Below are 26,694 nucleotides of genomic sequence, written 5' to 3' on the forward strand. Positions count from 1 at the left end.
TGACAGCTAACGTCTGGCTTTCCCTTCTTCCTCTTTTAGTGGCAAACCCCCTCTTTTTTTACCATGCTTTAGTGTGTAATACCGTATTTATCTGTATGATTCATTTAATCAGTGGAATTCACTGTGGCAGTTTTTTAAAGAGTCAGAGGTACAGTCCAGTGATAATAGTGAAGTCGTGATGTTAAAGGCATCCTTTACAATTCATTAACTTAAATATCCAGACTTCTGAGTTCAGAAGGCCTGGCATTTATTATGCTACATAACTACAGTTCCAGCCTGCATGTATGTGGTATCAGTTGCTTTTCCTAAGGAGCTGAGGCGACATATCGACTGTGTTATATCACTGCAGGGCACTCTAGAGGTTTCAGACTAAGAATGTGCAGCCATGTCCCTGGTCATCAGTCTGGACTGCAAGAAAGATGGCCCTGGGTCTACACGAAGGACATATTGAACTGTTTCTTTCTCAAAATCTGTAGTATGGGCCTCCATCCATGTAACTTGGATGCCTGAACCATGGGGTCTCGAGTAAGCTGATGACTGTGCTTAAAATATACAGCAGAGGCAAAGCCATTGAGGCTTGGTATCCCAGCAATTGTTGTCAAACTTCTGTAAAGCAGCTTCAACTAACATTCTTATTTTGGCTTTTGAGCCTTCAGGGGATGATGGTTTGTTTTACCAGGGTAAACAGAGTGACCAGTGTTTAAGCGTCAGGTTGAAAAGCATATGTGACATCATTTATAAGAATATATTTATAAGAATAAATAATGGGTGGTTGGTTATCCTAGCTGGAGAAACTGGGCACTAAGTGACTGTGAACCAAGATGAGTAGGATCTGCCCTCCCTTTATATAGTTCTCCCTTTTACACAGAACACTTAAGTGTTTTGTCCATCTGAAATGACAGAAATAGACAGCTGTTGGAGTCCGATACAATGGGACCTTCTCTGTGTTTTCCAGAGGTTCCAATTTACCCCAGGGCAGTGTATGAAATTTTTTAGTTCTTGGTGACTGTATAGTGTTTACTGTTACTTGTAATTAGAATAGCTGGGAAATACTCTCAGACTAAGATAAAGTTCTCATTGTTCCTGTTTGACCATTCCTTGGTTACACAGTAATCTCTGTAACATGCACCGTGAGGTCAGCTAAATACAGAGACATTTACATTCTTCTGGTTTGGGTTAGGCATCACAGAAGGTTAAGAACTGATCTTTACAACTTGGCCAAGAGAAAAAGTACACTGAAGAGACAGACTTTCCATATCTTAACAGAGTAATATTGTCATTCTTATATGGTGCCCAGGTCAGAAGCTGCTATAAGGAACACACAGTATGATTTTTACAGTTAATTGAACTGGGTCATGAGAAAGCTGTAGCCTTAGGATATTCCAAACTTAAATGTTACTTTGATGTGCACTTGCCTTTTGTTGAAGCAAGTGCCTGCAGGGCAGCTGTGTAGGAGAGTGCAGGTGTGCTTGTGTAGAGGAAAACATCGTACTCTTTTTCAAATCAATTTCTTACAATGGAACAAGGAGTAATGTTATATTTGTATGTGGTAGGGTATCACACTTGCCAGAAGCTGAAAGAAATGACAAAAGATGTAAACAATTTTATCTTGGCAATTGACTAGCAGTAGGGAAAATGCCTTTAAAAAAGGGGGGAGGGTGTTTGTACTGGACAAGTAGATTAACTAGGACTTAATGTTAATTTGACCAGTGTTTGTAGTGTGGAACTCTGTTTTTGATGGAAGATGCACATTAATTTTCTTAGTTAAGTTGTGGTTTGCTTCAGTCTGGTATTCAGCAAATTTGTCATGTTTTTGCCACTATGTAAGCTGTAGCAAATTGTGGCACAACAGTACTTTAAATAGTTTTTCTTCCTTAATACATCCACCTGTCCATCCTATCCCTTTCATGACAAAAGGAACAATTAATATTTTAAAACTCATATGCTCTTTTCACTGCAGGTGCAAAGCAAGCAAGTTAGACTGTCTGTTGCTAGCAACTGTCAGAGCAGGCCCCACTGCCTGATTAATGGAAATGTTAAATGGTTGAAACTAAACAGGTGTTGTCAGGAGAAGAAAATTATTGAGGGAATTTTTCCATACTGCCCTGTTTACATTAACTCTTCATAAGGACAAAGTACGTTAGCTTAAAAATGAAATATGTTTGCATATGCATACTAGTTATCTGTATAAAACATACAGCACGTGTGCTGTTACATGTGGTCCTTTGCACATCCATTTTTGTGGGTCAGCTAAATAATTACTAACTCTTGCATTTAAGGTGTCTTCGAGATGAAAAGGAAAATTATCTAGGAGTTGGAGTTCCAAAAATCTTGGTTGAATGTACCTGTATTTCCACCTTGAAACGAGTTGTTTTTGTGCTGCTTTATCTAATTGCAGAATAGAGCCAAGATGCACAAAAGTAAAACTTGTGCTGCAGAGATTACAAAGTGAGGGTAAATGTCATCTGTATTTATGGTTGATAACAAAAATGCGCATGGAGGAGGAGAAAAAAAAGCTGGTTGTAGGGGTTGTTCTTTAAGATACTTTTCTTTTTTCAATAGGATGATGACAACACTGTACCTTCTGCTCCTGATCCTCCAAGTCTTCTCTTGCGTGAGCGTGGCACAGGTTTCTGCTTTGATTCCAGGTAGATGTTATCTTTTATTGGTCTTTAAGGGCATGGAGAGGTTTCTACAGAGCTGGATTTTTTTTTTTTTACTCAAGGGTAGGGGATGGAGGTGAAAAATTACGAAGTGTTTTCAGTGAATGTTTGGTTTACAATTAACTGGCAGAGAATATGCTGTGAGACTGGGCAGGCTGTTCGTGCTATACCTTACTTTGATGGAATTTGGACAATTTTTTCAGTAAATGAATGAGTAACTTTTGTTTTTTCTCCTCTCTTGCCAACCTAATTGTGAACCTAAGTTTAGAGCTTTTATAAAGTGTTATGTTTGCTAAGAGCAAGCATTTATGAGAGTGGCTTCCCATGAAACTGTTTGGCCATTAAGGCACTCAATAGATTTGTATTCAGTGGTAGCTGGAATTATGTCAAAATTATGTTGCTTTTAAAATGCCAGGTTATTTTGGAATTCCTGTGTAAAACCACTCTTAACTGTATTGAGTGCTTTCAGCAAAAACATTTAAATTAACTGTATGATACTTAGATACAAAGTTAGCTCAAATTTAAGTTGGTAGTAAAGCTCTTAATGTCCATGGCAACAGGATCCTAATTTTAGTTTTCAATAACAGATTAAATAACAGTTTCCTTTTTTCTTTTTTCTTTCTCTCCACCTCCTCCTGAAGTTTTGACGTGCACAAGAAATGCCCTCTCTGTGATGTGATGTTTCCACCGAACTACGATCAGAGCAAGTTTGAGGAGCACGTTGAGAGCCACTGGAAGGTGTGCCCCATGTGCAGTGAGCAGTTCCCACCCGACTATGACCAGCAAGGGTTTGAGAGGCACGTTCAGACACACTTTGATCAGAACGTATTAAATTTTGATTAAATACTTTGTTTTGCAGTGTAGCTTAAAAAACCACCACTTCTGAGTAGTCCACCTATGGAACAAAAACAGTGCAGCTTTCTGTTAACAGTGCAAACTTCTGATTAAAAGCTCATGTACTCTAATGGGAGTGGCAAGTCGTGGCTGTAAGCTGCTATAGGGTTATCTTCTCTCTCTGCCTAACATTGTACTAAAGAAACTCACAAACCTCCACCTTATTGTGTATGTAGCTATTTCTTCCTCTACTTAGTGGAATTTCTTCCCCTACTTAGTGGAATTTCTAAGGACACAGGAATGACAGCCTCAGAAAAAATGAGACCAGCTTCATGGTGCTCTTCAGCTACATGTAAAAAAGGTCACCAAAACACCTGTGGTTTCTCTTAACCTTGATAACTGAGGTACCATTAAAAATGTAATAAACAGGTGTTTCTCCTAGCAAATCCATGTAGTTTTTCTGAGTAACACTTAAATTGGAAAGTTACATTACTTACCCTATGAAAATAGAGTTTTCTAGTACACTTCCGAGATCTAGATGCATGTACTGTGAGATTCCAGGCTTGCAACAAAAGGAATGGCAAATACTTCAGTTTTACATATAGAATGTTTGCCTTAAGGGATAACACTAAATGAGGTATGTTATATTTTAAGGCAGTGTTTTTGAGTTGAACGAAACTGCTGTGCTTAAATGCCTAAAAGTAATTGTTTAAAAAAAATAATTGCCATTATGTTTCATTCAGTAGGCAATATTGTTCTGTTTTCACAACAGTGGATTGTGTTCCTTTTGGCTTAGGGCTTTTAAAAACCTTCTGTGTTTTAACTTTATGTATTTCTTTCCAATAAGTAAAAACATGTGTGTATATCTAAACATTTTATATTTACTTTAACTGTATTAAGTAAATTTGCTTTCCACTTGTTGTACAGTAGTCTTGTTACATTAAAAGCAGAATTATTCATGGAGTTAGTGGTCTTTTTTTTCCTGCTGCTCATTTTGAAATAAAACAGAGCGTAAACTTTACGTAGAGTAAATGGTGATTCAGCTTGTTATGCTCCTCACATCTATTTATGTTCTTTTTTTTGAGAGGGAGACTCAGGGATTAAGGCTGCAGGTCCCTCATGAACGTGGCAGCAGCTACTCATCAGTGCTCATGTGCCATTTGCAGTCTAAAGACTTTTGTAACTCTGAACTTCATGTTGATGATGGCCCAGGGTAAAGCAAGGAAGTACTGAAAGAGCATTTTGTCATTTTTTTTCTTACTGTAACTCAACAGCACATGAAAACAGAACAAGCTCTAAGAGTTTGATGATACCTAAGTAAAATAAACAAATGAAAGACTATACACAGCCCAAGAACTTAACTCTTTAGGATAGGAATGAGGAACGAACAGTCTTCTTAGGTCAGAGGCAGTTTATTTTAAATGTGATTTGATTTACATTTATAAGCAGCTTTCCTGACAGGAATTCTTTAAGTTGCCTTCAGTTCTAAAACAAACCTCTGTCACTTTCAAACTTAAAGTACTTTGTCCCCAACAAAACATATGAAAATATAATTTAAAGCACACTTTTCACAGACACAGTACAATACATTCACTATACACAGTATAACAAAATAGTCCCATCTTTACCTGTTTAATAATACTGTCACAATGAATAGGTAAATAGAAACTGGAATTTAATTTTTATAGTTGAAAGGAATTTACATGCAACAATGACGTTTTACAACTGTTTAGCTGTTGAACGAACTCGCCCAGCCTGTAGTTCTTGCACTAGGAGCAGAGCCAAAACATATTCGTTGGCCAGATCTGTTGCCAAAGCTGCAGAAGGTGGGAAGTGGCCTCCTGGGGCCTTGTGTGTACTAGTAACTCTCATGTCTGGATCATCCTTTAAAACCAGCTGACAGCACTGCTGTCACAGTCACCTCTCTGAGAGCTGAGAGGGATGTTTCACTTCATTTGGGCTGTTCTAAACGCTTATTCATTAGGATGATTCCTAAGGGTTTTAATGAGACTTTTACTCTGCTGGAGAATAGGTAATTGTCATCCTTACAAAGTTTTCCTTTAAAGCTCTGGAGAAAAAAATAGGGAAAGCTCATTCCTCCTTTATGTGAGCTTTCTTTTGCACTTAAAAGAACAGGAACTAAGCCAAGGCGATGACTGTGTTAACACGGAGAGTTCCTCCCTAACCCTTGCTGGGCAAAGAAGTGGTTCAGGCCAGGGCAGGTGGAAGGTGCCCACCTCTGCTCCTGGCCAGCTGAACTCCAGGAATAGCACTTGTGAGAGAAGAATGCTCAAGGCAGGATGGCAAGCAACAAATGTTCAGGTATGGTCCAGACATGAAGTGCTCTCATGTTGGCTTTTAAGTCAGTCTCTGACCACCTGCTGCAAGAAGCACTTAATCTTCAGTAAGGCTCATATGTCATATTTCAGCAAAATTAATTGTAAAGCTAAACAGACACATCCAAATGGAATGCGGTGACCTACAATGAGAAGCAAAAAATGCACAAAGAAAATCTCAAAAACACAATAAACGTGAGGGAGAGGCATTGGAACTCCCTTAGCACAACTAACGGACCTCCTTAAACCATGCGCAGAATTTTTCATTTTTATTTGCAACCACAGGCACATGCTCGTACAGTAGTTGCAAGAATTGGCAACACATAAAACATTAAATCTGTTGGCAATAGAGAACTACAAAGTGCTTCAAAACTTCATCTGAGATGAAGATAATTGTTTCTCACACACACATAAATTTGCACTTAAGTATTTCCAAGTGTCTTTTTAACAGATAGTTCAGGGGTAAATATTTAGTTGGACTGGGATATTGGTCCTCAAAAGTTTGATGGGCATGAACATAATGTGACGTCTTGTACAGAGGAAAAAAAAAATTGCTAACGCTAAAGTGATTGTTTACTATTTTGAATGGCAAGGTTTTCAGCATTTCAAGAGGGAGGAAAAAAAAAGATTTGCAAGATAATATAAAATACAGCAAGCACACCTTTTTATGTATGTTATTTAAGTATGAAAATATTTTTTAGCATATTATGTTAAACATTCTTTTTTATTTATATTTCCATTACCTAAAAGACTTGCTACTCCACTGATAACTCCATTATGTAAGGCATGTTAACTATAGTTTGACGAGGGCGGTACTGTTTTGGTTTTGCACACACATTGACAGATGCATCGAAAGTCTTCATCACGTTACAATCTTGAAAGGATGTCAGTGCCAAGCTCTCCTCCTCGCACTCCTGTTCAACACGTCAACTAAATACGCAATGTCCCCCTAGTTCTTTTTTTTTGTTTGTTTTGGAGAAAAATGTTCTGAAGAACCTACAGCTTTTTTAGCACCTTAAAGTAATGAAAATGGGTATGATGATAACATGTGCAAATGTACAAAATCATTAACTCTACAAAGATACATCATTCCAAAATTACAGAAAATTTTAAAGCATGCATTTAATTTTTTAAAGGGTTGCTGAATGCTTCCCCTGAAAAAGGTGGCTGTTCTCAAAATCAGCAACTGCTGGTGAGGATTTCTTGGCACATTTGTGACCAGCATGTTATTGCTGCATCTTCCTGATAATCTCAGCAGACACGGGGGGATGGAAATTGATTGTGTGGTGCCGCAGGCCCTGAGCTGTCTTGTAACTCTTTCCACAGCGACATTTGAATGGTTTGCGTACACGGATTTGTGTCCTGTGGCCATTCTTGGCGTGGTACTTTATACCATTCACATTCTGTGAGTGAGAAAGTAAAACATTAGTGGACAAGGTCTGAAAACGGCTTGGCTTCCAGTTAAAAACCAAAAATGGATCAGAGCTCTGGGCAAAAATACAGATTGCTAGAAGCTCCTCCTGGGTGTTACACATGCACTGTTCCCTCAAGGTACCAGGTGGGACAAGGAGGAGAATGATCTGTGTGGTTCTAATGTACAAAACTTACCTACCTGGATTACCCTTAGGTTAGCTGAGTTGGTTAGAGCATGGTGCTAATAACACCAAGGTTATGGCTTTGATTCTTGTATGGGCTATTCACTTAAGAATTAGATTGATGATCATTGTGAGTCCCTTCCAACTCAGAGTATTCTGTGAAATCCTGATTTTTATCTCCCAACGCACAGCACTTTTTGAAGAATACCATTTAGTGGGCTCACACATGGATGTTCTTTGCTTCCTGACATCTTTTTCATATAGCATTGACAAATCCTATTCAGAGGTTTGTTTACAAGCAAACAAAGAATTGGCATGAAGACTGAAGTCACACTTCTTCAAAAAGCTGAGGCTCCCCCCATGGTGGGTCTGTTCTATTTTGTGTCATTGTTTCTAGATATGTCTTTAGGCAGCAGCAAATTCTGATAGTTTACACATTGCCTCCAAAGAATTAACTGCAGGGAACGCTTAACTCCAAGAGTTACACAGGACACTTAGAAAATAATCCAGAGAAGCCGTCTTCAAAATAGCTATTGTTTGGGAATATTCCACAGCTAAAACTAGAGAACTGATCCCCACTTGAGCAAAACACAGCACCACAACATACACCCCATCACACAGAAAAGGGCAGGAAACAGGTCACACTTTTGCCAGATCAACCTAAAACCTTACTAAATATATATTGAAGTAATTCCCCTGTCTTCCTTTTCCCATATTTCTGGCAAAAATGGAAGAAGCTATTGTGATATCAACAGCTGTTGTGATACAGCTTTATATAGTATACTGGAGTCTCCCATCTGCTCCCACTAAGAGAGCTTGGATTTTTTGATTAAGGAAAGGAAAACTGTCTTTCATTGGAGTTTCTCTGAGGATGAAATCAAGATACCAAGACAACTTGTGACAAAAAGAGACAACTCCAAGGCTACACTGTGTCCTCGCTGAAGTTTTCAGATACATATCTCATAATTTTTTTAAAAAGTTATTAAAAAGAAAAAGCAAAACCAATTAACAGCTGGATATTAATTAATGCACTAAATTACATTTTAGGGATTTTTTCTTTGCTGAACTGTTGCCTGATGTTACACACAACAGAAAGTCCCCTTGGCTCTTTAAGCAACAAGTTCAGTTTTATTGATGCACAGCTTACAGTAAGTGGAAACCCCAGCTTGGAACTCACAGAAAAACAGTCTCAAATATCCAAGTTGGAAAAGGGGAATTATGATGCAAGACTGCAAGCAACTGCTCTGCCCAAAAATTTGTGCTCCTCTCCTCTCGAGCATCCAGGCACTGAATCCTCACTTAAAGTTGCAAATCCAGCCCCTGAATTGTCCTTTACACTCTTAAAACTTCTGAACAACTCCTGCCAGCTGTCTCCTGAGATGTGGGACCTGAGAACCTTCCATCTCCAACACAAACAAGACATAGGAATATGAGCCATCAGTGCAGGTTACATCTGGGTGCACAGCACTCAGAAGAGGCAGATAACTGTACCACCACAACTGCAAGAGCACATCAAAGCTAGACATCAGCCTTGAGAGCAGCAAAGTGAATTCTCGGCAAGTAATCTGAGATCCAGAGGCAGCTTTTAGATGGTTTTGTACACAGTTGCAACTTCCAGCACCCACTCAGCAATAGGACTGTTAGGGCGGGGGAGGGCAAGAAACGTCACTGGCTGACAAGAGGACTCTTAAAAGGCATCTGTCAACATCTGAGTACCCTTAAGGACCTGCACCTTCAAAAGAGGAGAAAATCTGGGGGTGACCTGCTAAACTTTTGCTACTGCAGTGAAGTTTTAAAAACAAAGCTGTCCTTAAGCCCTTTTACCCTATAATAACGCTATTTTCCTAACAAAAAGCTGTTTAGACTTTTAATTTTTCTGTGAAACCACTTTTAGATTCTTTTGAGTTACTATCAATTGCTACAGATGCCATAAATCTGCAATCACGAATATCCTTGCTGTTCCATCCCAATGGTGCTCTTCTGATACAGATTTTTTAATGATCCACTCAGCTCCTGTACACCACATGCTTTGATGAAGGGGGAAAAGTACTTTCAGGCAGAAAAATTTAAGGAAATGCTAAACCAGAAACCTACGTGGGATGAATTGGGCCATGGAAGGTTTGATAAACAGTCAACCATGCAGAGCATGAGGAGCTTGTACAACATGAAATTTGACCTGTACTCCTGTCTAAAAGGAAACTGTTGTTAGAGTTACAGTGGACTCTTCAGCACTTTTTCCACTGCTGCAATGTAAACACTTCGTTGTATGTCTGGGCTGAGTTTGTTGAGGTACAGCAAAGCCCACAGCCAAAGTCGTACATCACTTTTATTGCTCTGGTTACTCAGGTTGCTCACTATTTACTCTCACAAATGATTGAGGAAGAAGATGGCAGTAGAGAATGGCAATCTAAAATCCTAAACAGAAGGAAACAATTATTAACCTGGAACAAGATCAGGAGGCGATAGAGAATTTTAGAATGGCACTGCCTGGTTTGCACGAACACAGGGGCTCTTGCTGGGCAGGGCCCCTTGCATAGCAGGACTCACAAAGACACTGCACTGCAAAGAGCCTGCCACCCTCCTCAAGCAGGAAAAGAGACGGCAAAGGGATGGTTTTTTTTTGGAGATTTCTTGTTTCAGCCTTGGACATTCATATAATGTTTTTGTACTCCTGGCTCTTCGTCTTGAAGTTTTCTTTGTGGGTCCAGTTCCTCTGTTCAACGTGCAAACTCTGGTTTGCTCCTTTCTTTCAAGCAAATTCCCTTTTCCCCCCCCTCTTACTTCAATATTCTCCTTCCCTAAGCTCTGCTGAGTCTCACCACTCTTAGATGAGCCTTCCTGCGGATTTTCCCCACCTGACAGGCCTAGGACCCTCATCCCACTACCTCCAGACCGAGAAGCCCAATGCCTTGGCAGTCTTGAAAGGTACTACTTCTCCTCTCTCCCAAGGCCAAAAAGAAGTCATGCATATAAGCTACATTTTGTATGCACAGAAATCTATTATTTTTTTATTACTGTATTTGCACAAATTAGAAAAATTAGGACAAATACTCTGGGGTTTTCTCTATAGTAGTATATATGCATTATTTGTGGGGTTTGTTGTATCTATCTATTTTGTATCAAACTTCATTTGCTCTTTGGATGTTGCCTGAATAAGCTTATCTAAATCATATACACATTTTGAATATCCTTCTCTCGAGCTGGAGACCACTCAGGTGATATTGAATTAAAGGAAAACTAATTGCCACATTCATAAATCTCCATTTTAGTTCCTACAGGTGGTATTTTGCAAAGCACGATAACTACTCGATACCCGCACATTTCTGGAAAGAGCATCTAAATGTGGATGTAAATCCAAAATCTGGTGAGGGTGAACTCCACAGAAACAAGGATAACACCTTTGGGTTCCTTTGAATCATGCAGATGGTTTTCTAAAAATCAAATTTCAGGCAGCAAACACAAGTCACAGTAAGAAGAAAAAAAATCCATAAATACAAAACTATAAAATAATTATAATTTCTTCTCTAAGTCATAATTAAAGAAGAAAGCAAGCTTCAGAAATTAGTTCAGAGGCTTGTGTTTTAAGCATCTAGAAGTCAGTGTGCTCCAGGTTAATTTAGCTGTTTCTGACTATCCCACAAACAAATTTACGTATCGCTAAAAAAAAATCCTGTGTTTTTTTGTCTCCCCTCAGAATCTGTGGCTCCTCAAGAAAATCTGTGCCATAGTCTATAGAGAACCAACATGTATTATAAGTAAACAATTTTTAAAATAAAAATGAAGTTCCTGAAGAACAACTAAATGTTTGTGACTCTATTTGCACTGCCTATGGGAAAGTGCCAGGAGATAACTGCTGGGCAGGAGGCCAGCAGGGTCTTCTGATACACATCTGGGCTTGTGTATAAACATGTTCTTATTACAGTTTCCATTGTCCGCCCCAGCCCATTCCTTAGGAGTATTTGTTGTACTCATTCTTGTCTTATTTACCTTTCCATAATGACTTTTCAGGGCAGAGGCCATCTTTTATCCTCGTACATTGTTTGCAAAAAGGTGTCCCATCCCTACTGGGTCCTGTAAGAAGTACTCTAATACAAATAACATCTCTAAAAATACCACTTCTGCTCCTCAAACGTACGTCACCTAAGGCCAGACAAAAGAAAACTGTGTATTTCCTTTCCTCCTTGCTCCCTAAAGGAATGCATCCTTTCTCAGCCGTAAAGTGAGTCTGGCAATTACTGTATGTACATGTCCGTGTTCCTGTTTGGAGCACTATAATTGTTTTACTGTCTTGACTGTGATTATCCAGTACCCACCAGAAAATCCCAGTGCTTTGATCACAGGACTCCCTACCCAGGCTCTGCAAATAATTCATCTGAGGAGGGGGTTAAACAGAAGGAAGATAAAGAGGAAACAAGAAACACAGCTGACACGAATCAAAAAGGAAGGAAACAAAGATAAAAATGTAAAAAGAAAAAAAAATAAGCTGCAAAGAAAAAAGGGAGGAAACAGAGCCCACAGAAAAGAGAAATGAGGTGAGGCAGAGTTTAAGGAAATGTATTTTCCTATCAGGACTAAACAGAGGTGAGTCTCTCAGGAAAATACGGTACTTTTTATTTGCTGCTGCTCTCTGCCAGCCTCTGTAGGGGTCGTTAATTTGTTGCCTGTCCCACTGCTCTAACATTAATGGTGTACAAGACATCCCTTATAGACAGTCCTCACACATTTGAGATGAAGGTAGTGAGATAGCAGAAGCAGGCACAAACAGCTTGCTTATTTGGGCAATAAAAAGACAGAGGGCTGGCAGTCAAACAGAGAACAGACAGGATATAGCAAATTACAGGGTTCTCCTTCTAGTCTTTGCCATTAAGTGAATGTTTTCTGCAATGCATAGATGCCCTCTGGGCACAGCAACTTCTAACAATCACCATGGCTTGTTTGCTTCCTGAGCTAGGGATTTAAGCTTTTATACCATATGCTTCGTCTGGCACAGTTTCTACCGCACATAAGAACAGAACTGATCTTGAATAACGTGGATATATCTACTAAGCAATACTTGCAAATAATCTGAAAATATCTTTGCCTCTGCCCTGGCCCCGGAGATGGTGTTCAGTTTTTCCTATAACTGGAGAATAAACACTACATAGTTCAGGATAATCTCAACAAAAAGACTTCTATGTCACTAAGAAATGAGTACACTGCCTGTGTAAGTATTGTTAATATTAAGTGATCTGTACAGGAATCTGAGTCTTGTGATTTGCTGCTGTGGGAGCTGCCACCAGCCCAGAGCAGCTGCAGCATCACTGAAACACGTTTTCATCCACAACATGGTTTCATGCACAGTTTATTCATTCCTGTCATAACAGTTTAAGCTGAAATGCTATTGGTCCTCCTATGTTTCTATTTTATATTTCTCTTCTCTTTTAAGTCCCTACTTGTCAGTTATTTAAAGGAGAAGCCATAAAATAGAAATCGTATGAAACCGACCCGACCACTGCAGCTTTTTCTAGGGTATAAGTCAATTTTCCAGTAGTTCATGCAAAAACTTCAGAAAATTACTTAAAGAAAGTATGCTAATATGCTATTTCTGTTCCCAAATGTGAATGACTAGAGAATACCATACTGAAGTCCAAGCTGTTCAATACAATTTCATCTGCCTCTGCACTGATTAATGTGAAGCAACATTCCTGTCCCTCACAACATCACAACATGTTCTACATCAGCCAGCTCAATGTTCAAATTTAGAAATGTTTCACTTTCATAAAAAGATAAAATTTCTCTTGATGAAGAGTAATTAAAGAAGGGGTGGGGGGGTTTGGGGAATTGTTTCCCAGCATGTCACACAGAGCGATGCAAGCCCTGTACATGGGGTCATTAATGGCTGTACAGACAGGTCACAGGACAGAATGATGCCTGAATTTCTCCAAGACTCTGCCTTCCTGAGATGCATTCTGACTTGCAAGATGTTAACCACCACATCCTGCACATCATCTTTACCAGAAAATGTACCCTGGGCACATTCTCACTAAAGAAGAGAGTATCTCTAGCAGTTAAGCAGAAGGAATTCATTCGGCACAGATGAGCAAAAGCTTTTTATTTCGTGTCTCTGAAAGGGACCCAAGATTATTTTGCTTGTAGTACCTCCTGCATTCTGCAGTAAATTTGTCTAAATAATAGAAAGCTCATTAAAAGGTGTAAAGCAAAAGAGTCACTATATGTAATCTATCTTGACAGACAGGGATGCAAAAGGCACCGCTTGTAAAACTGACAACTTGGTTGTGCTTGAGAGGAAACCAGTGAATAAAATATTCTGCTAAAATACCACAAACATAATTGTGAAAAGTATTAAATGAGAAAGGTGCAAACTAATTTTAAAAGCCTCGTCCTGACTACACTATCAAGGAAGAAGGTAGGTCTGCACTACTACTTACCTTATATCTTTTTTTACATCCAGGAACAGGACAGGCAAAGGGTTTCTCATCCCCTCCATTCATGCACATTGAGCTAAGGATAGCTTCAGAGCTGATAGCACTTTCTGTAGTCCAGGACTCATCACTGTCTGATTCTTCATAGTCTACTTCCTCCTCATCATATTCACTACCTAGAAAAGCAGGATAGTCAGATAAAAAGAGAATAAATAAGAGCAGAGCAAGATAAGCCATTCTGCATTTATTACATCAGTTACAATGACTTGTAATTTCCCCACTTTTGTGTTTTCTGGAAGACAGTTATTTTAAATTTTATAACCCTATCTTTCTTGTAGTTATTTATTCCTTCATAAAGACATCAGTGGTTCTTTTTCTAATAACCAGGAGAGGCATTATTAATATATCTTCATAAACTGTTAACTGCATGGCACAGAAAGTTCAAAGGACTGATTTGAAAACGCAGTTTCATTGCTTCTCAAACACCAGGATCCTTCCAGCTTTCCCAGTGCCCGAACAGAAAATGTGCTCCCTCTTGCCCCCCCCAATTAAGGCTAATTTTAAGGCATTTCTTTATGCAATACAATACTGAAGAGTGTAATTCTACAGATCATAAACAGTGTAAAATAATATGTTGACAAGTCTTAATGCATTTACTAGCCCTTTGGAATTAATAAGAATTATAGCACGACATTAATAAGAATTATATTGTAGCAATTATAGTTGTGAAATTCATTCCCTCAGGTGTGGGGATAAATTGCATTGTGTGGCTGCCCTGAACAGACCGCATTATGTTCCAGATATGCTACCACAGCCATCTGAGCAGCTGGTGCTGAGTTTATTTATTATTTTTAATTGCAATAACTATTAATGAAATCCTCTGAAGAAGTTAAATGTGAAACAAGAGAAATTAGAAAAGCAGAATTCCAACTATAAAAATACAGTAAAAAAAAAAAGCAGGGGAGGGAAGAGCCAGCTGATTAAAAAGAAAATATATGCATAGAGAGAGAGAGAAAGGGAAAGCTGAGGGAAACTTCTGTGGTGTCAGCAGGAGGTGGTGCTGTGTTTCCCCTCCCCTTTCTTTTTTCCCTTTCCCAGCTCTGCTAAATTTTATCCTTTCTGCTGAAAGACAATTTGGCTCCGAGTGCTGGAACAGCTCCCGTTATTAAAGACAGTTATGTGACACTTCCATGGCTCTATTTGCTTCCCTCATATGCCCTTTCAGTGCACGCCTCTAAGCAGCTCTATGCACCGAGAAGAAGATGCAGACAGATGCCTCATGGCACTTTAAAAAAGAAACGTCCGGAATTCACAGGGAAAACCCGTGCTGCAACGCACTATGGGTTCTTCGGGGTTTTTTTGCTTCTGGTGAAACTAAATTCACACCCATTGTCTCAAACTTTTCCCTTCGGACTCCCCCTCCCCCAGTATTCCCAGTCAGACTCAGCACTGAGTAACAACACGTGTCAACTGGTAGCTGCAAGCACTCAGGGCTCCTGAGCTTTAGTCAGATACTGTAAGTTCGCTTACAGATGTCAGGCTGTCCACGTTTCTTTCCTGTGGTTCTCATCCATACAGGGTGGTGCGCAGATGAGGAAAGATGGATGGTTTCCCACCAGCAACAACTGTCGACATGAGCGCACGCATACACGCTCTGCAGCACATCTGGAAAACTCTGCCCTGCTGACTGCGACTCCTTATCCCACACCGAACGAGTGAAAGCCAAAGAAAGCATTATTGACCTCTTAAAATATTTCTGAACTCTAGGAACAGTTAACCTAAAATGAAGTTAAGAGTTGTTAGAGTTTAATTAACTAATAAAAAAATGGAGGCAAACCCACAACTCTGCTTCTACGATTTCCTGCCCTTGATTGTATCTTGATGGAAAAAATTCCTCAAGCTGTTCCTTTCAAACTTTTTAGCTCAGTGGGTTTTTTTAAGCAAATGCAACAGAAAACCCTATTGTAAATACACATATGCACTCCTAGAAGACAAAGTATACAATTCTAAACACTGATACCAAAAATTCCTGCCATTATAATCACCCCCCTTGTGAGCTCCCTCATGAAGGAGTGATCTCCTCCCAAATAGGATTCTGTCCTCCCAAAGAAAACATCATTTGAGACTGTTAGACATATTTTAAGGATACCATTCCTTTTAGCGATAATGAGGAGGCCACTTTTATAAAGCAACAATCTCTACAAAACTCAATATGCAATATGGTAAATAAGGGAAGAGATACACAGAACAGTAGGAAGAAGCAGCAATCAGTGCTGTTATGCATTTCCCTAGCTTTTCATGAAGGAATTAAAGGGCACCCTTTTAATTTTTCTAATAACTTTGTACAGTAAGACCCAATTCTGCAAGAACTTTTGCCTGTACTTCACTTGTAGGTAGACTCAGTGAAGGAGAGAGACAGAAAAGACCAAAATGTGTGTGTAAGCATCCATGAGATTAGACCACCCTTATGGTATTTTTTAAATAACTTACCTGAACAAAAATACAAGACTTGGTTGAGTATAGTCAAACCAGTTGTTTAAACAATATAAGCAAATGCTCCAGTCTTAAATTTTTAAATCCAGACATCATTATAGATTTTACATATATGATGAGCTTTTTCATAAAAATGACCATAAAAATATGTATTTCTTCTTGAACAAAACAGTAATACTAATAGTGCCATATTACTTCATGCAAAGCTGGAGCTGCAGTCTATCACTGCTTTTACCTAACAGTGGCCTATTGAACTCTATTGTTTCTACTCTCTTAAAAAAAAAAAAAAAAATCCCAAAATGTATTTAAAAGGGTCTTGGTATAAGGGAAATGCAAAAAAATTACTGCCTTGAAAAGAATTCATTACCAATAAAAATTTAACCTTAAAATAATTATGTTTTTTCAGTTGTCAAAGAAAAACAACACTGATTTATTCATGCTTTTAACTGATTCTGCCTCAGAATTTAATTTCCTTAGTTGTCAGTGTCTAAGAGCAGCAACTCATGTGGTGCCTTGCTGACTGCGCACAACACATCAGAGAGGGGAGAAATAAAACAAGAGGAAAAACAAAAAGCACAACACATAGATTGGTGCTGCCATTATAAACAGCCCCTAGATGAGGTATTTTAATTAAGTGGCGTAATGCTGAGGACGGTGGGTTTGCGAAGCCATTCCCACGCCGAGCAGGAGTCCCTGGCCCTGAGCTACACGTCAGGTGTACAAACTGCAACCCGAGCTGCCGGCTGCCCTGGCTCCTTTGGGCAGCTTTCCAGAGGACCAGCAGCGCGCCGACGGGGAAGTGCACAACAGCGCACTTTGATCAAGACAGAGCTTGCTTGCTTGCTTTTTTTTTCAAACTTGGTTGGTATTTCATAATTATATCTGTAAATATTTATTTTTAAAAGGAAAAAAAATAATTGCACACCTTTGCATCTTAACCTATTGCCTGTCCAGGGTGCAACAACTGCGTGACTTGAGCAAGTATTTGCAATAACTCTTAAGAGAGCTCCAAGAGAGTTGGCTCACTGATCTCCCTATGGATGCTGCCATGCACATGGAAAACAGGACGTTCTGCTGGGGCATGCTGCCCTTCTGGGGGACTGAGCAGGGCTGTTCCTGTAGCATGTGTGCTAATGACTTTACCATTCCTCATTGTGCTTGGAAGGCAGACTGATCATTCCCCCATCGGTACTCAAAGGAAAAATATCAGAATCAGGCTTCAGAAGTGTGAATGGCAAAAGAACCCTCCTCAGAACTCAACAACACACAGTTCTCTAAGGCAAAGCATCGAAATATCTGGCTGATAGAGAAGCATGTGCTTTCAGCAAGGCAATGTACAAATATACAATATTATTACTATAACTAAATACTAGTTCTACAATAGCAAGAAAACTGTCTTCTCAACCTCTCTTCTCTGGCAATGCTTTTTCTGAGGTTCCTTGCTAGCTCGTTCCTCTTCACCATAATATCCAGTTTAATCATCTGGCTTTCATTCAGAGACCCTACATAGTTCTACCTCAGCCTAACCTAAACCCACTGCTTCATTATCCAAATGACTATGTTAAATCTTAATACTGAGCCCACCCTCGCATGCAATATTCTCTCCGTCCTGGCCCACAAAGCCATTTCCCCACTCCTCACTCCAATGGCCTTGCCAAAAGACTCACTTCATCTGTGGTGCCCCCAGCAGACCAAAAAAATTAAACAAAACAAAGGCAAGGAAAGAATGCTAGTTTAGTTTGTTGGGGTTTTTCTTCTGGAATTTTCCATGCTGAGACAATGTCACAACCCTTTAAAGGGAGGTGGACTCCACTGGTGGAGATGGACTTGAGCTGCACACCACTAAGGCACAGCTTGCATAGAATGCCATACCGGAGCCAGGCAAGTTATTTCTCTTGTAATTTTCACGCTGCATTTAAACAACCCATCACAAATGAAAAAGCTGTCTGCATCACAGCAGTTTACTTGCCAAAAGTAAAGACATGCGTGAAAAGGGATTATGATTACTGCCTGCAGGATAAGAAGCCTTTGTAGTGTGATAAAAAGCAAAGTTGTGCTATAAAGACTTGGTCTACCTCTTCTTCCAGTCAGTTTTTGCTGTTGAAATCAGTGAGAACATCACTTAATCCTACAGCAAAAATCTCACCACTTGATGCCCACCTACTACTTTTTCTTTTTTCCAGTATATGAAGTCAGTAATTTAAATAGCTAAGAAATATTTTGCAGAGAGGTAATAATTTGACAGTCTGGAATAGACACCGTCCCAGCTACACTACTGAAAATCTGGGGCCTTATCTTTTATATTTCTGGGGTTTATTTGGAATTCACACGACTGTAGCCAAGATAACTTCTGCCTTTTGTGTTAGTGTATTCATTCCACCATGAGATTTACAGAGGATTTTTCCCTGAACTTTCAAAGAATCTTGGTTCTAGTAGGTGCACATCATTTGTAGTTATGTTGCTTTTCAAATCTGAAGACTTCTATACTGTGCCTTTAAATATAAAAAAGACAAAGCTGATTAAAACCAGCACAAGCTGTGTGTGCCGTTACAATGAGTAGGATCTATCTTGACCTCTGATCAAGAACATTATGAGTTCTTCCTTTCTCCTCCCATGAAGAAAAACAAACCCAAAACATTCTTGCCAATTATTTTGTGACGAGAATGCATACATTTAAGTATACAATGAATAACTATGAGCAAATAGCTTACTGCAGTGGGAACCAACATTGCTGGTGTCACTGAAAGTTCATGGTAATTCCAAGGATTTCTCATAAAAATTCAGCTTCACACTTTGTCCCGTTTGGGACTTGCAGTTTGCATTTCACAGAAACAGTTTTATGAGAGCAATTCTAATGTTAAGAACTTTGCATTCCCATATGCTGCGATAGTTTCCTTCATTAAAAAAGTGAATTATTAATATTATGTGAATTTTGGTCTAACACTAAAGCACATTTACGGATTTGTCGAACTTCTTCCCTCTGTGCGCACGGATGCACGCAGCCTCCTCCATACTCATAACCAGGGAGAGTGTTCCCACAGCTGATACTCATGCTGATCTTAAGATGTATCAAGTCATTCAAAATGAAATATTCTTCCTTTCTATAAAGCACAGGAAATAAATGCTAGGGGCAATGAAATACAAAATAGTTAAAAAATACGTGTCAAAGCCTCTATGCAAGTCTCTATCTAGAAGCTGCAGCAGGACTCTCCCAGCTGTGACCTGGTATGGGTGGCACAATGCACTGGCTCTGCAAACTCCAGCAGATTTCAGACACTGGATCCTCCAGACTAACCCAGGGTCTTTCTTTTGCTTGCTTGCTTGTTTTGGGGGCAGAAGAAGACTCAGAGGACAGAAAGTGGTTTTCAGCCTTTGTGAAAGGTCAATTCAGATTAATTTCCTGCATTTTCAAAAATACTTTTACCATTCATGTCCACAAAGATGATGCAGACATAGATGAAAACCCAGTGTAGTTTAAACAGAGCACTGTGCAGTGCTACAGACACTGGTATTTTAGACTGCAAGCACAGTTCCAGTGTTTGGATTAAGCACCTACATACACAGTGAGCACTAGGTTTATCATGGTGAACGCTGGAGCCTTTCTTCAGCCAGTGGGTGCATAAGCAGTTATGAGTTTTCTCTCTCATCCCAGTAAATATTTCCAAGCCTTGTTTCTGGGAGAGGAGAGGCAAATCTGTTCTCAAAGCCAATTGCATGCTTGGCAGCTTTGCCGTCACTCGAGGGAGCTGCTTGAGATGGTTATGGTTTGTCAAATGGGCACTTGCCAAGGCTGGCAGTGGCCTCCATCCCTCTGCATGATCACAAAAGAGCCATCAAAATAGCAATTACAACTTATTATTGTGTTGGCCCCATGCCAAGGGGGGGGCTGGCGCAGGGCATGTCCTGTTAGCCCCTGCCAGCCCCGTGCAGCGGGTCCCGCGGGTGTGTGGTCTGCGGCAGTCGCTGCTGGGCTGCTCTCACACACGCGCATGCCAGGAGCAGTCCCTCATCTTGCCTTCAGCTGTCACTGCTGCCAGCATCCTACTCTTCCTCATGACACTAGTCAGAGCAGGATTTGGCCAGAACAGTGTCTTCTGGAGAAACCACCCTTCCTTTCAGTCCTCTCCTAGCTCAGATCAAGTATCAAGTGCTAAATAACAAACTGTTTAGGACACATTGCTACTCAGAAGAACTCATTTTCAATTGTCTCTGGCTGAAGCAAGGCTCAGTTAGTGAACAAGCAATGAGAGAATTTAAAAAAATGTAACTTTAAAAAATGTGCATTATTTTTAGGCGCAAGATACTTAAAAGCACTAGAGAAAACAAGTTAGACAAAAAAATATTTTGTCTTGTTTGTTTGCATCATTTGAAGAGTAGCTTTCAGACCCTAGAGTTGGGTATACTGAAGGAGGGAACACTTAAGCAACTAAGAATATGGGTGGATATTTGTGATATGGGTGGATATTCTGGGTATTCCCCTTCTCTCATGGTCACCACAGAAATGACAACTGTAACTCACACAGTCATGATGACAGTCTGCAAAGATACTTCCCCCAGCTACTTTGGAGGGTGGTACCTCAAACAGGATGAAACCACACGTGGTTACACATCCAGACCATGGAGCACCTTAGTGTTTTAAATGAAATGGTAGACAGGTCAATTCCAACATTTCACATCACCTGCAGTTTTCATTTCAATGCTTAGTGTAAGCTCATGCTGAATTTTAAGTGACTGAAAATGTATTCCATTGCAAGGTTTGGATCCACTTTGGAAAGCATGCGAACACTTCTATAGGTAAAACGCAAACCTGAATATACTGTATTTTGGTATAGAATGACTTTGTCTGAGCTAGCCTATATGGGAAATCACCCTAAAATCCTGGAAGTAAAGCTAAAATGACAAAGGTACAAAATAAACATAAAGATTTCCATTTAAAGTACTGTTAGTATGATATTAGTGTCATATATTCCTATTCACTGTCAGGAAAATTGGGAACTATTTACACATGAGATCTGCTCTCCATTTTGGGCTACGAGAGAAACAGATCTAACAACACTCAGGTTGAAAAAAAATAGTCCTCCAGAGCCAATATTGGGGTTCGTGGAGCAGCTGGATTCTATCTGGCCTTAGGAGCTAATTGTGTGCCATTTTCTTGATATATCTGTATCTTGATACTGGTATATCAAAAAACAGTCTTTAAAACAGTAAATAACTTTAATACTGTCTTTAATACAGTCTTTAATACTGTAAATCCCAATCCAGAGATTATAAATCCACTAAAAGGAGCTTGCACACCTATATAAGCAGATATGTTACAACTTATTGAATATATAAATGTATGCGAATAAAACATACATGTAATAAGCTAAATAAGGAAAAAAAAACCCCACGTCCAATTATTTGTGGAACGGCAACTAATCACAAAAACATGCATGTAAAGAACCAATTCTGGAAAAAAACAGTCAACTGATACCACGGCATGTGTTTTGTAGAACAGGACTTTCTGAGAACGCTGCAGAGGTGCTAAAGCAAATTGTTATAATGTCACTGCACAATGTGCTGTTGAGGTTTTATGGTCACACTGCGCCAATAGTCTCGGGAAGTTATTTTGCATTCTTATATAAACTTTTTTTCCCAATCCTGTTTTCCACAAAAAAGGGCTTTCAATAATGTACAATCTTCTGTTTATACATAGTACAGAAAAAACATGATAAACCCATGAACACAATCTCTACTTTAAACATATTTTAAAACTAGATTTCTACAACTTCATGTAAACAAGAATAAGCTGTTAAACGCTCACCAAAAAGGACTGTAACCTTCCTGTAATTAAATAGCAGTGTTTTACATGGCACTTTTTAAAAATCATGAAAATAAAAAAAGTAAATAAATAAATCAATCCAGCAGACCCCTCCCAACTTGAGGCTTAACCTGCAAATTAATGTAACAGTAATAAAACCTATGCCAGCTGGAATCCTTTCTTTCTCTGGCTTTGGCACGAGCAGCAAGAGCAGGTATATATTTGAAGAAAAACAAAGTAGGACATTTTCCACCTTCAGTCACAGGATGTTAATTGAACTCTGGCAAATGTTTAAAGATACTCTCAAAATGTTGAAGAAAGAATTAAAACCAGTTGGGGCTGAGAAAAAGAAACAATCCATCCTTCCTTCCCCCCTCCACTCCCCCCAAACATCTGTTCCAAACTTATACTCCAAAAACCACAGCGAAGAACAGTCATAATTAATGTTATTTTGGCTTTTTAGTTGCTAAGCCTGCATTCTGAGGTTAGAAATATAAAAATACAAGTTCAGGGCACTATTACTGTACTTAAGGACTCTCCTGATGCATATAACAAACCAGCAGTTTTTCTTTTCTCTTCTTTATCCCTTTTTTCATTAAAAAAAATGGTATCAGGAAACAGTTTCATGTTGAAGATAAAGGATTACAATAAAAAGTACCAACAAAATGAACTACAGTTTATGAAGCTACGAAAATACATTTGAGACATGTTTTATAACATTGGGTTAAGCATGCTTTACAGCTGTACAAAAGCTATTCAGCCACTTACAATACAGATCATAAAACTGCTAATGCACACAGTCCTTACCCACCCCGACTGCCGTGTGTTTTGCCTTCACAAGCATGCAAATCCAGCAAGGATGCACTGAGCTGCGACCAGGCTCCAATCCAAGGAATTGCTATTACTGTGCAAGTAGCTGTGCTGATTTCAGCATCATCCAGCTATGTGGGGACTTCCAAGATGCTCCTGGGCTGGACCTTTGACCCTCATATGTGAAAGGGCTGCATCATGGCAAAGGGACAAGTTCAATGCAGGCTATCCATGGAGGACCAGGGTGTGGAAGAGCTGCAGAGACGCAAGGCACCTCAGCGTCTTTTCAGCAGCTTTGGGCTGAGGGAATTTCACGTTTATGAGGCACAAGAGAGTTACAAACCTCTGACCAGCAATGAGAGAGGCAATGGCAGATTCTCCACTCCAATGTACTGAAGGGAAGGAGGATTTAATCTGCATGAAAATATACTGGCTGCTTCTCTCTCCTTGCTTTTAAATGCTATGACCATCTAGATTTAAGAAACATCATCAGCATAATTTGAGAGCTAGCCCTAATACTCAGAATTACCAGTAAGGGCTAAAAAGCCTATTCATTACTGAGTGAAAATCAAGGCTTTTGTCATTCTAACTATGCACAAAATCTACAGGAAAGATCTGTTATGTTTTTTAATTAATCCTATTTTGTGTTTTTGAGCAAGAAATGCATTTTTAAACACCCGAAACTTAAAAAACACATTCAGCAGGGAGTCATGTCTCCTCTCTCATTTTTAAAGACAAAAATTCTGATAAAATAAAATGTGCACTGTGCCTGGTATGCTGTGACAAACTTTTCTTTGAGGCTATCACTGTTTCAATCAGGTCTACAAAATGTATGCTAGCAGGTGTGAGTTGTTTCAGATGATGTATCACTGGGCTGCAGTTGAAATCAAAGTACTTTTCAATCTGTTATTTTCCATTGCCCCTTGGCTTCTTGTATCCTTTGGCATAAGAGGCAGAAGTGCTCGGAAAATGCTGTGAATGGTGCTGCCTGACTATATATGGAAAAACCTTACAAGAGGGAGCCTCTGCCTGCATGGACAAAGCACCAATCTTCATCTTCAGCAAGAATTAGGGTGGTGTCTTCCACCTGCCAGGCCACAAATGCTAAAAAGACAAGAGGATCTGTGGTTTTAGGGGTCAGCAAATGTTTCATAGTCTTTAGCTCACACAAAAACTACAAACAACTTGGTTTTTCCTAGAATTTTACATAATTTTGATGATCATCTACTGGCTAACATCAACTCATAATAACACCATTTCTCCTGTGAAATAAACCTCTCTGGGTTTTAAGTCAATGAGTGTTAAATGGTATGTTAGTCCTTGCTTTTTATTACGTCTGATTTGCTTTGGCTACAATGCAAGGAAAACTCAAACATTTGCTTAAGTTTCATCATCTTCAGCACACTGAAGTGCTGCCTAAATGAGTGTGGTTTTTTTCCTGCTAGGCACTGAAAACATAACCACTTTCAGTGTGCAGACATACAGCACTGGTAGACATTCAGCAATTTTTTCAGTCATTGAGGCACTATGATGGTACAGATAAATTCTGTTTAATATTGCAGTGTAATATTATATATGTGGATATATATGTATATACATAGAAATATTTGTGTGCATATATTAAATACGCAATTATAAATAAATATATATTATAAATGAACAATTTAAATAAGCACCTGAAAGCTCCCTGTGGCCAACTACTGTTTCTATCTTTCAAAAAAACACTTGTGTTTTCAGTTAGCAATTTTCAAAATAATTAGAAGATTAACTACAAAGCTAAATAGTAAAAAAAAAAAAATCCACCAATTGGCTTTTGCAGTATAAACACACAAAAATGAATGCTGTCATTGTTACCAAGAACCACTGAAGTATACCTTTTTCAGTGTCACACTACTCCTGTGTTAAACCAGCTTTGCCATAAGCACAATGTGCTTTCTACAAAATATATATTTTTTACACATTTGGAGGAAGAAACATCTATGTATAATGGGGGCACTTCTACACCAAAAAAACCTCCTACCCTATCACAAATTAACACAGAGATAATCTTTACTTTTAAGCGTATTGTACATTTTTTGTTCTCGACCCTGTTAAAAACAGTTTGCCAGGTTAGACTACTACGATGGGGATTATAAAACATTTCCTGTGCTTGGAAGTACTTTAAATCTACAAGCCATGTTTCTATTGCTGCTTTGTAGCTCAAAACCCAAAACTAGTGATGATTTTATGAGTTGCTATAGTCTAGACAACTCAGCTACTTTTCAATTAAATTGTTCCTTAGGGAGAGTACTGTGAAAATTCCCATACAATTAATTACAGGTATGTGCAATTAAAATACAATTCTACAGCGCAGTAGCTTTACAATTGCTGGTGCAATTTATGTCTGTATCAAACAAGAATGCTCTGAAGGGGCTGGGAAGACGATGACCAACAAGCAGGAGATTACATATAAAACTACCTGTAGTGAGCAAGATGAGAGAAATAAAATATAATGTTAAATTTTTGATATGTCTTTTCCTCTGGCAAGATTAAGAATTCTACTAGAAAGCACAAAATCTGACAACTGAGTCAATCTTCCCAGAATATATTTTTATAGCAAACTGGGCTCAACATATTTTTACTGAATTTACAACAGAATTATAAGGCAAATGCACTCATAAAGCAGAAAAAGGAAGAAAACCAGAAAATGTGGAGAAAAACTATGAGAAGAATTGTGATTAAAAAAAAAGGTCTTCATATATTTCCCCTCACAGTACAGCCCTATTTTTCCCACCAGCTATTTTATATCAATCTTATTTTCCTCTATATACTTACAAACAGCCTTTTAACTTTGAAACCAATTTAAATTGCAAGAAGCACCACTTTCAAGTAATTTAATTTTGTGAATGTAGTATAGGCCTTTTTGTACTTATGTTGTAAGGTAGTTTGGGATGCAGTTAAAAAAAAAGACTAAGCAGGAGAGGTTATCATGGTATGTGTCTTTGTGAAAACCATAGAAAAGGTTAGTTCCAGGAGAATCTCCATAATTTTGCTTCATATTCACAAGTTACAGCCCTTGATCAGTGGGAATACCAAACCTGTGAAAAATTTGTTATGTTGGCTTGTCTAGCACAGCCCTGCAGAAGTACTCCAGGACCTGTACCCCAAAGCAACAGGTCTGAAAGAACTGTAGTCATGGACTTGGGGCCCTGTACTCCTTGCAAAGACTTAACCGGCAATACTCATTCATAGAGTCCATCCACACTGAAAGAGGTGGCATTTTGAGGGTCCTAAACCCACTGTAAAACAAACCAGGATCACTTCTGTAAGGCAAAGTGGCCTGGGGTTTGCAGAGTCCTTAAAGACTGCAGTTCTGCCTAGGAGACAAAAACCCCCCACGATGGCCTCCCTTGTAAGAGAAACAGCCATCATGCCTGGGACAACTCTCATCTATCTTTTAGCGTCCAGCCAAACTGCAGAGCAGGTACCCAGGTAATCACACAGCCAGATTTCAATAAATGTGCAGGTTTGACCAAGTTAACATTCTTGGTCTTCATGATAATTTCAAACTGTTTGATTTGGAGCTATAAGTTAGTAATTATTATTTGCCATGCAGTCACTTCCAAGATATAACACTGTTGCTGTGCCTGCAATATGGGATTATCTTTGCTCCACAGATCCTCCAAGCATAAATTTCAGTATGTTCTAGGATTGTAATTCTTTTTGTTTGGTTTACTCCCTGAGTAACCAGTATAATAAATA

At 39.1% G+C, this 26,694-nt stretch overlaps 2 protein-coding genes across 7 annotated transcripts in view; one reads left to right on the forward strand and one right to left on the reverse strand.

The window, feature by feature from the left end:
* TAX1BP1 (Tax1 binding protein 1) overlaps window positions 1-4,460 on the forward strand; it is a 52,138-nt gene extending 47,678 nt beyond the window's left edge. For all 6 annotated transcript variants that reach the window (XM_027675297.1, XM_027675296.1, XM_027675299.1 and 3 more), the window contains 2 exons: window positions 2,563-2,648; window positions 3,305-4,460. In XM_027675297.1, coding sequence (XP_027531098.1) covers window positions 2,563-2,648; window positions 3,305-3,506 — 288 coding nt within the window. In that variant the 3' untranslated portion in view covers window positions 3,507-4,460. The remainder of the gene's footprint in view (window positions 1-2,562; window positions 2,649-3,304) is intronic.
* Window positions 4,461-4,890: 430 nt separating this feature from the next.
* JAZF1 (JAZF zinc finger 1) overlaps window positions 4,891-26,694 on the reverse strand; it is a 189,561-nt gene continuing 167,757 nt past the window's right edge. The window contains exons 4-5 of the mRNA XM_027675302.1: window positions 13,857-14,026; window positions 4,891-7,236 (exon numbers count right to left, since the gene is read on the reverse strand). Of these exons, the coding sequence (XP_027531103.1) occupies window positions 7,060-7,236; window positions 13,857-14,026 (347 nt within the window). The 3' untranslated portion in view covers window positions 4,891-7,059. The remainder of the gene's footprint in view (window positions 7,237-13,856; window positions 14,027-26,694) is intronic.

This window comes from Neopelma chrysocephalum, unplaced genomic scaffold (genome assembly GCF_003984885.1).
Source record: "Neopelma chrysocephalum unplaced genomic scaffold, ASM398488v2 Primary Assembly neopelma1_26, whole genome shotgun sequence".
In the NCBI taxonomy this organism is placed as follows: Eukaryota; Metazoa; Chordata; class Aves; order Passeriformes; family Pipridae; genus Neopelma; species Neopelma chrysocephalum.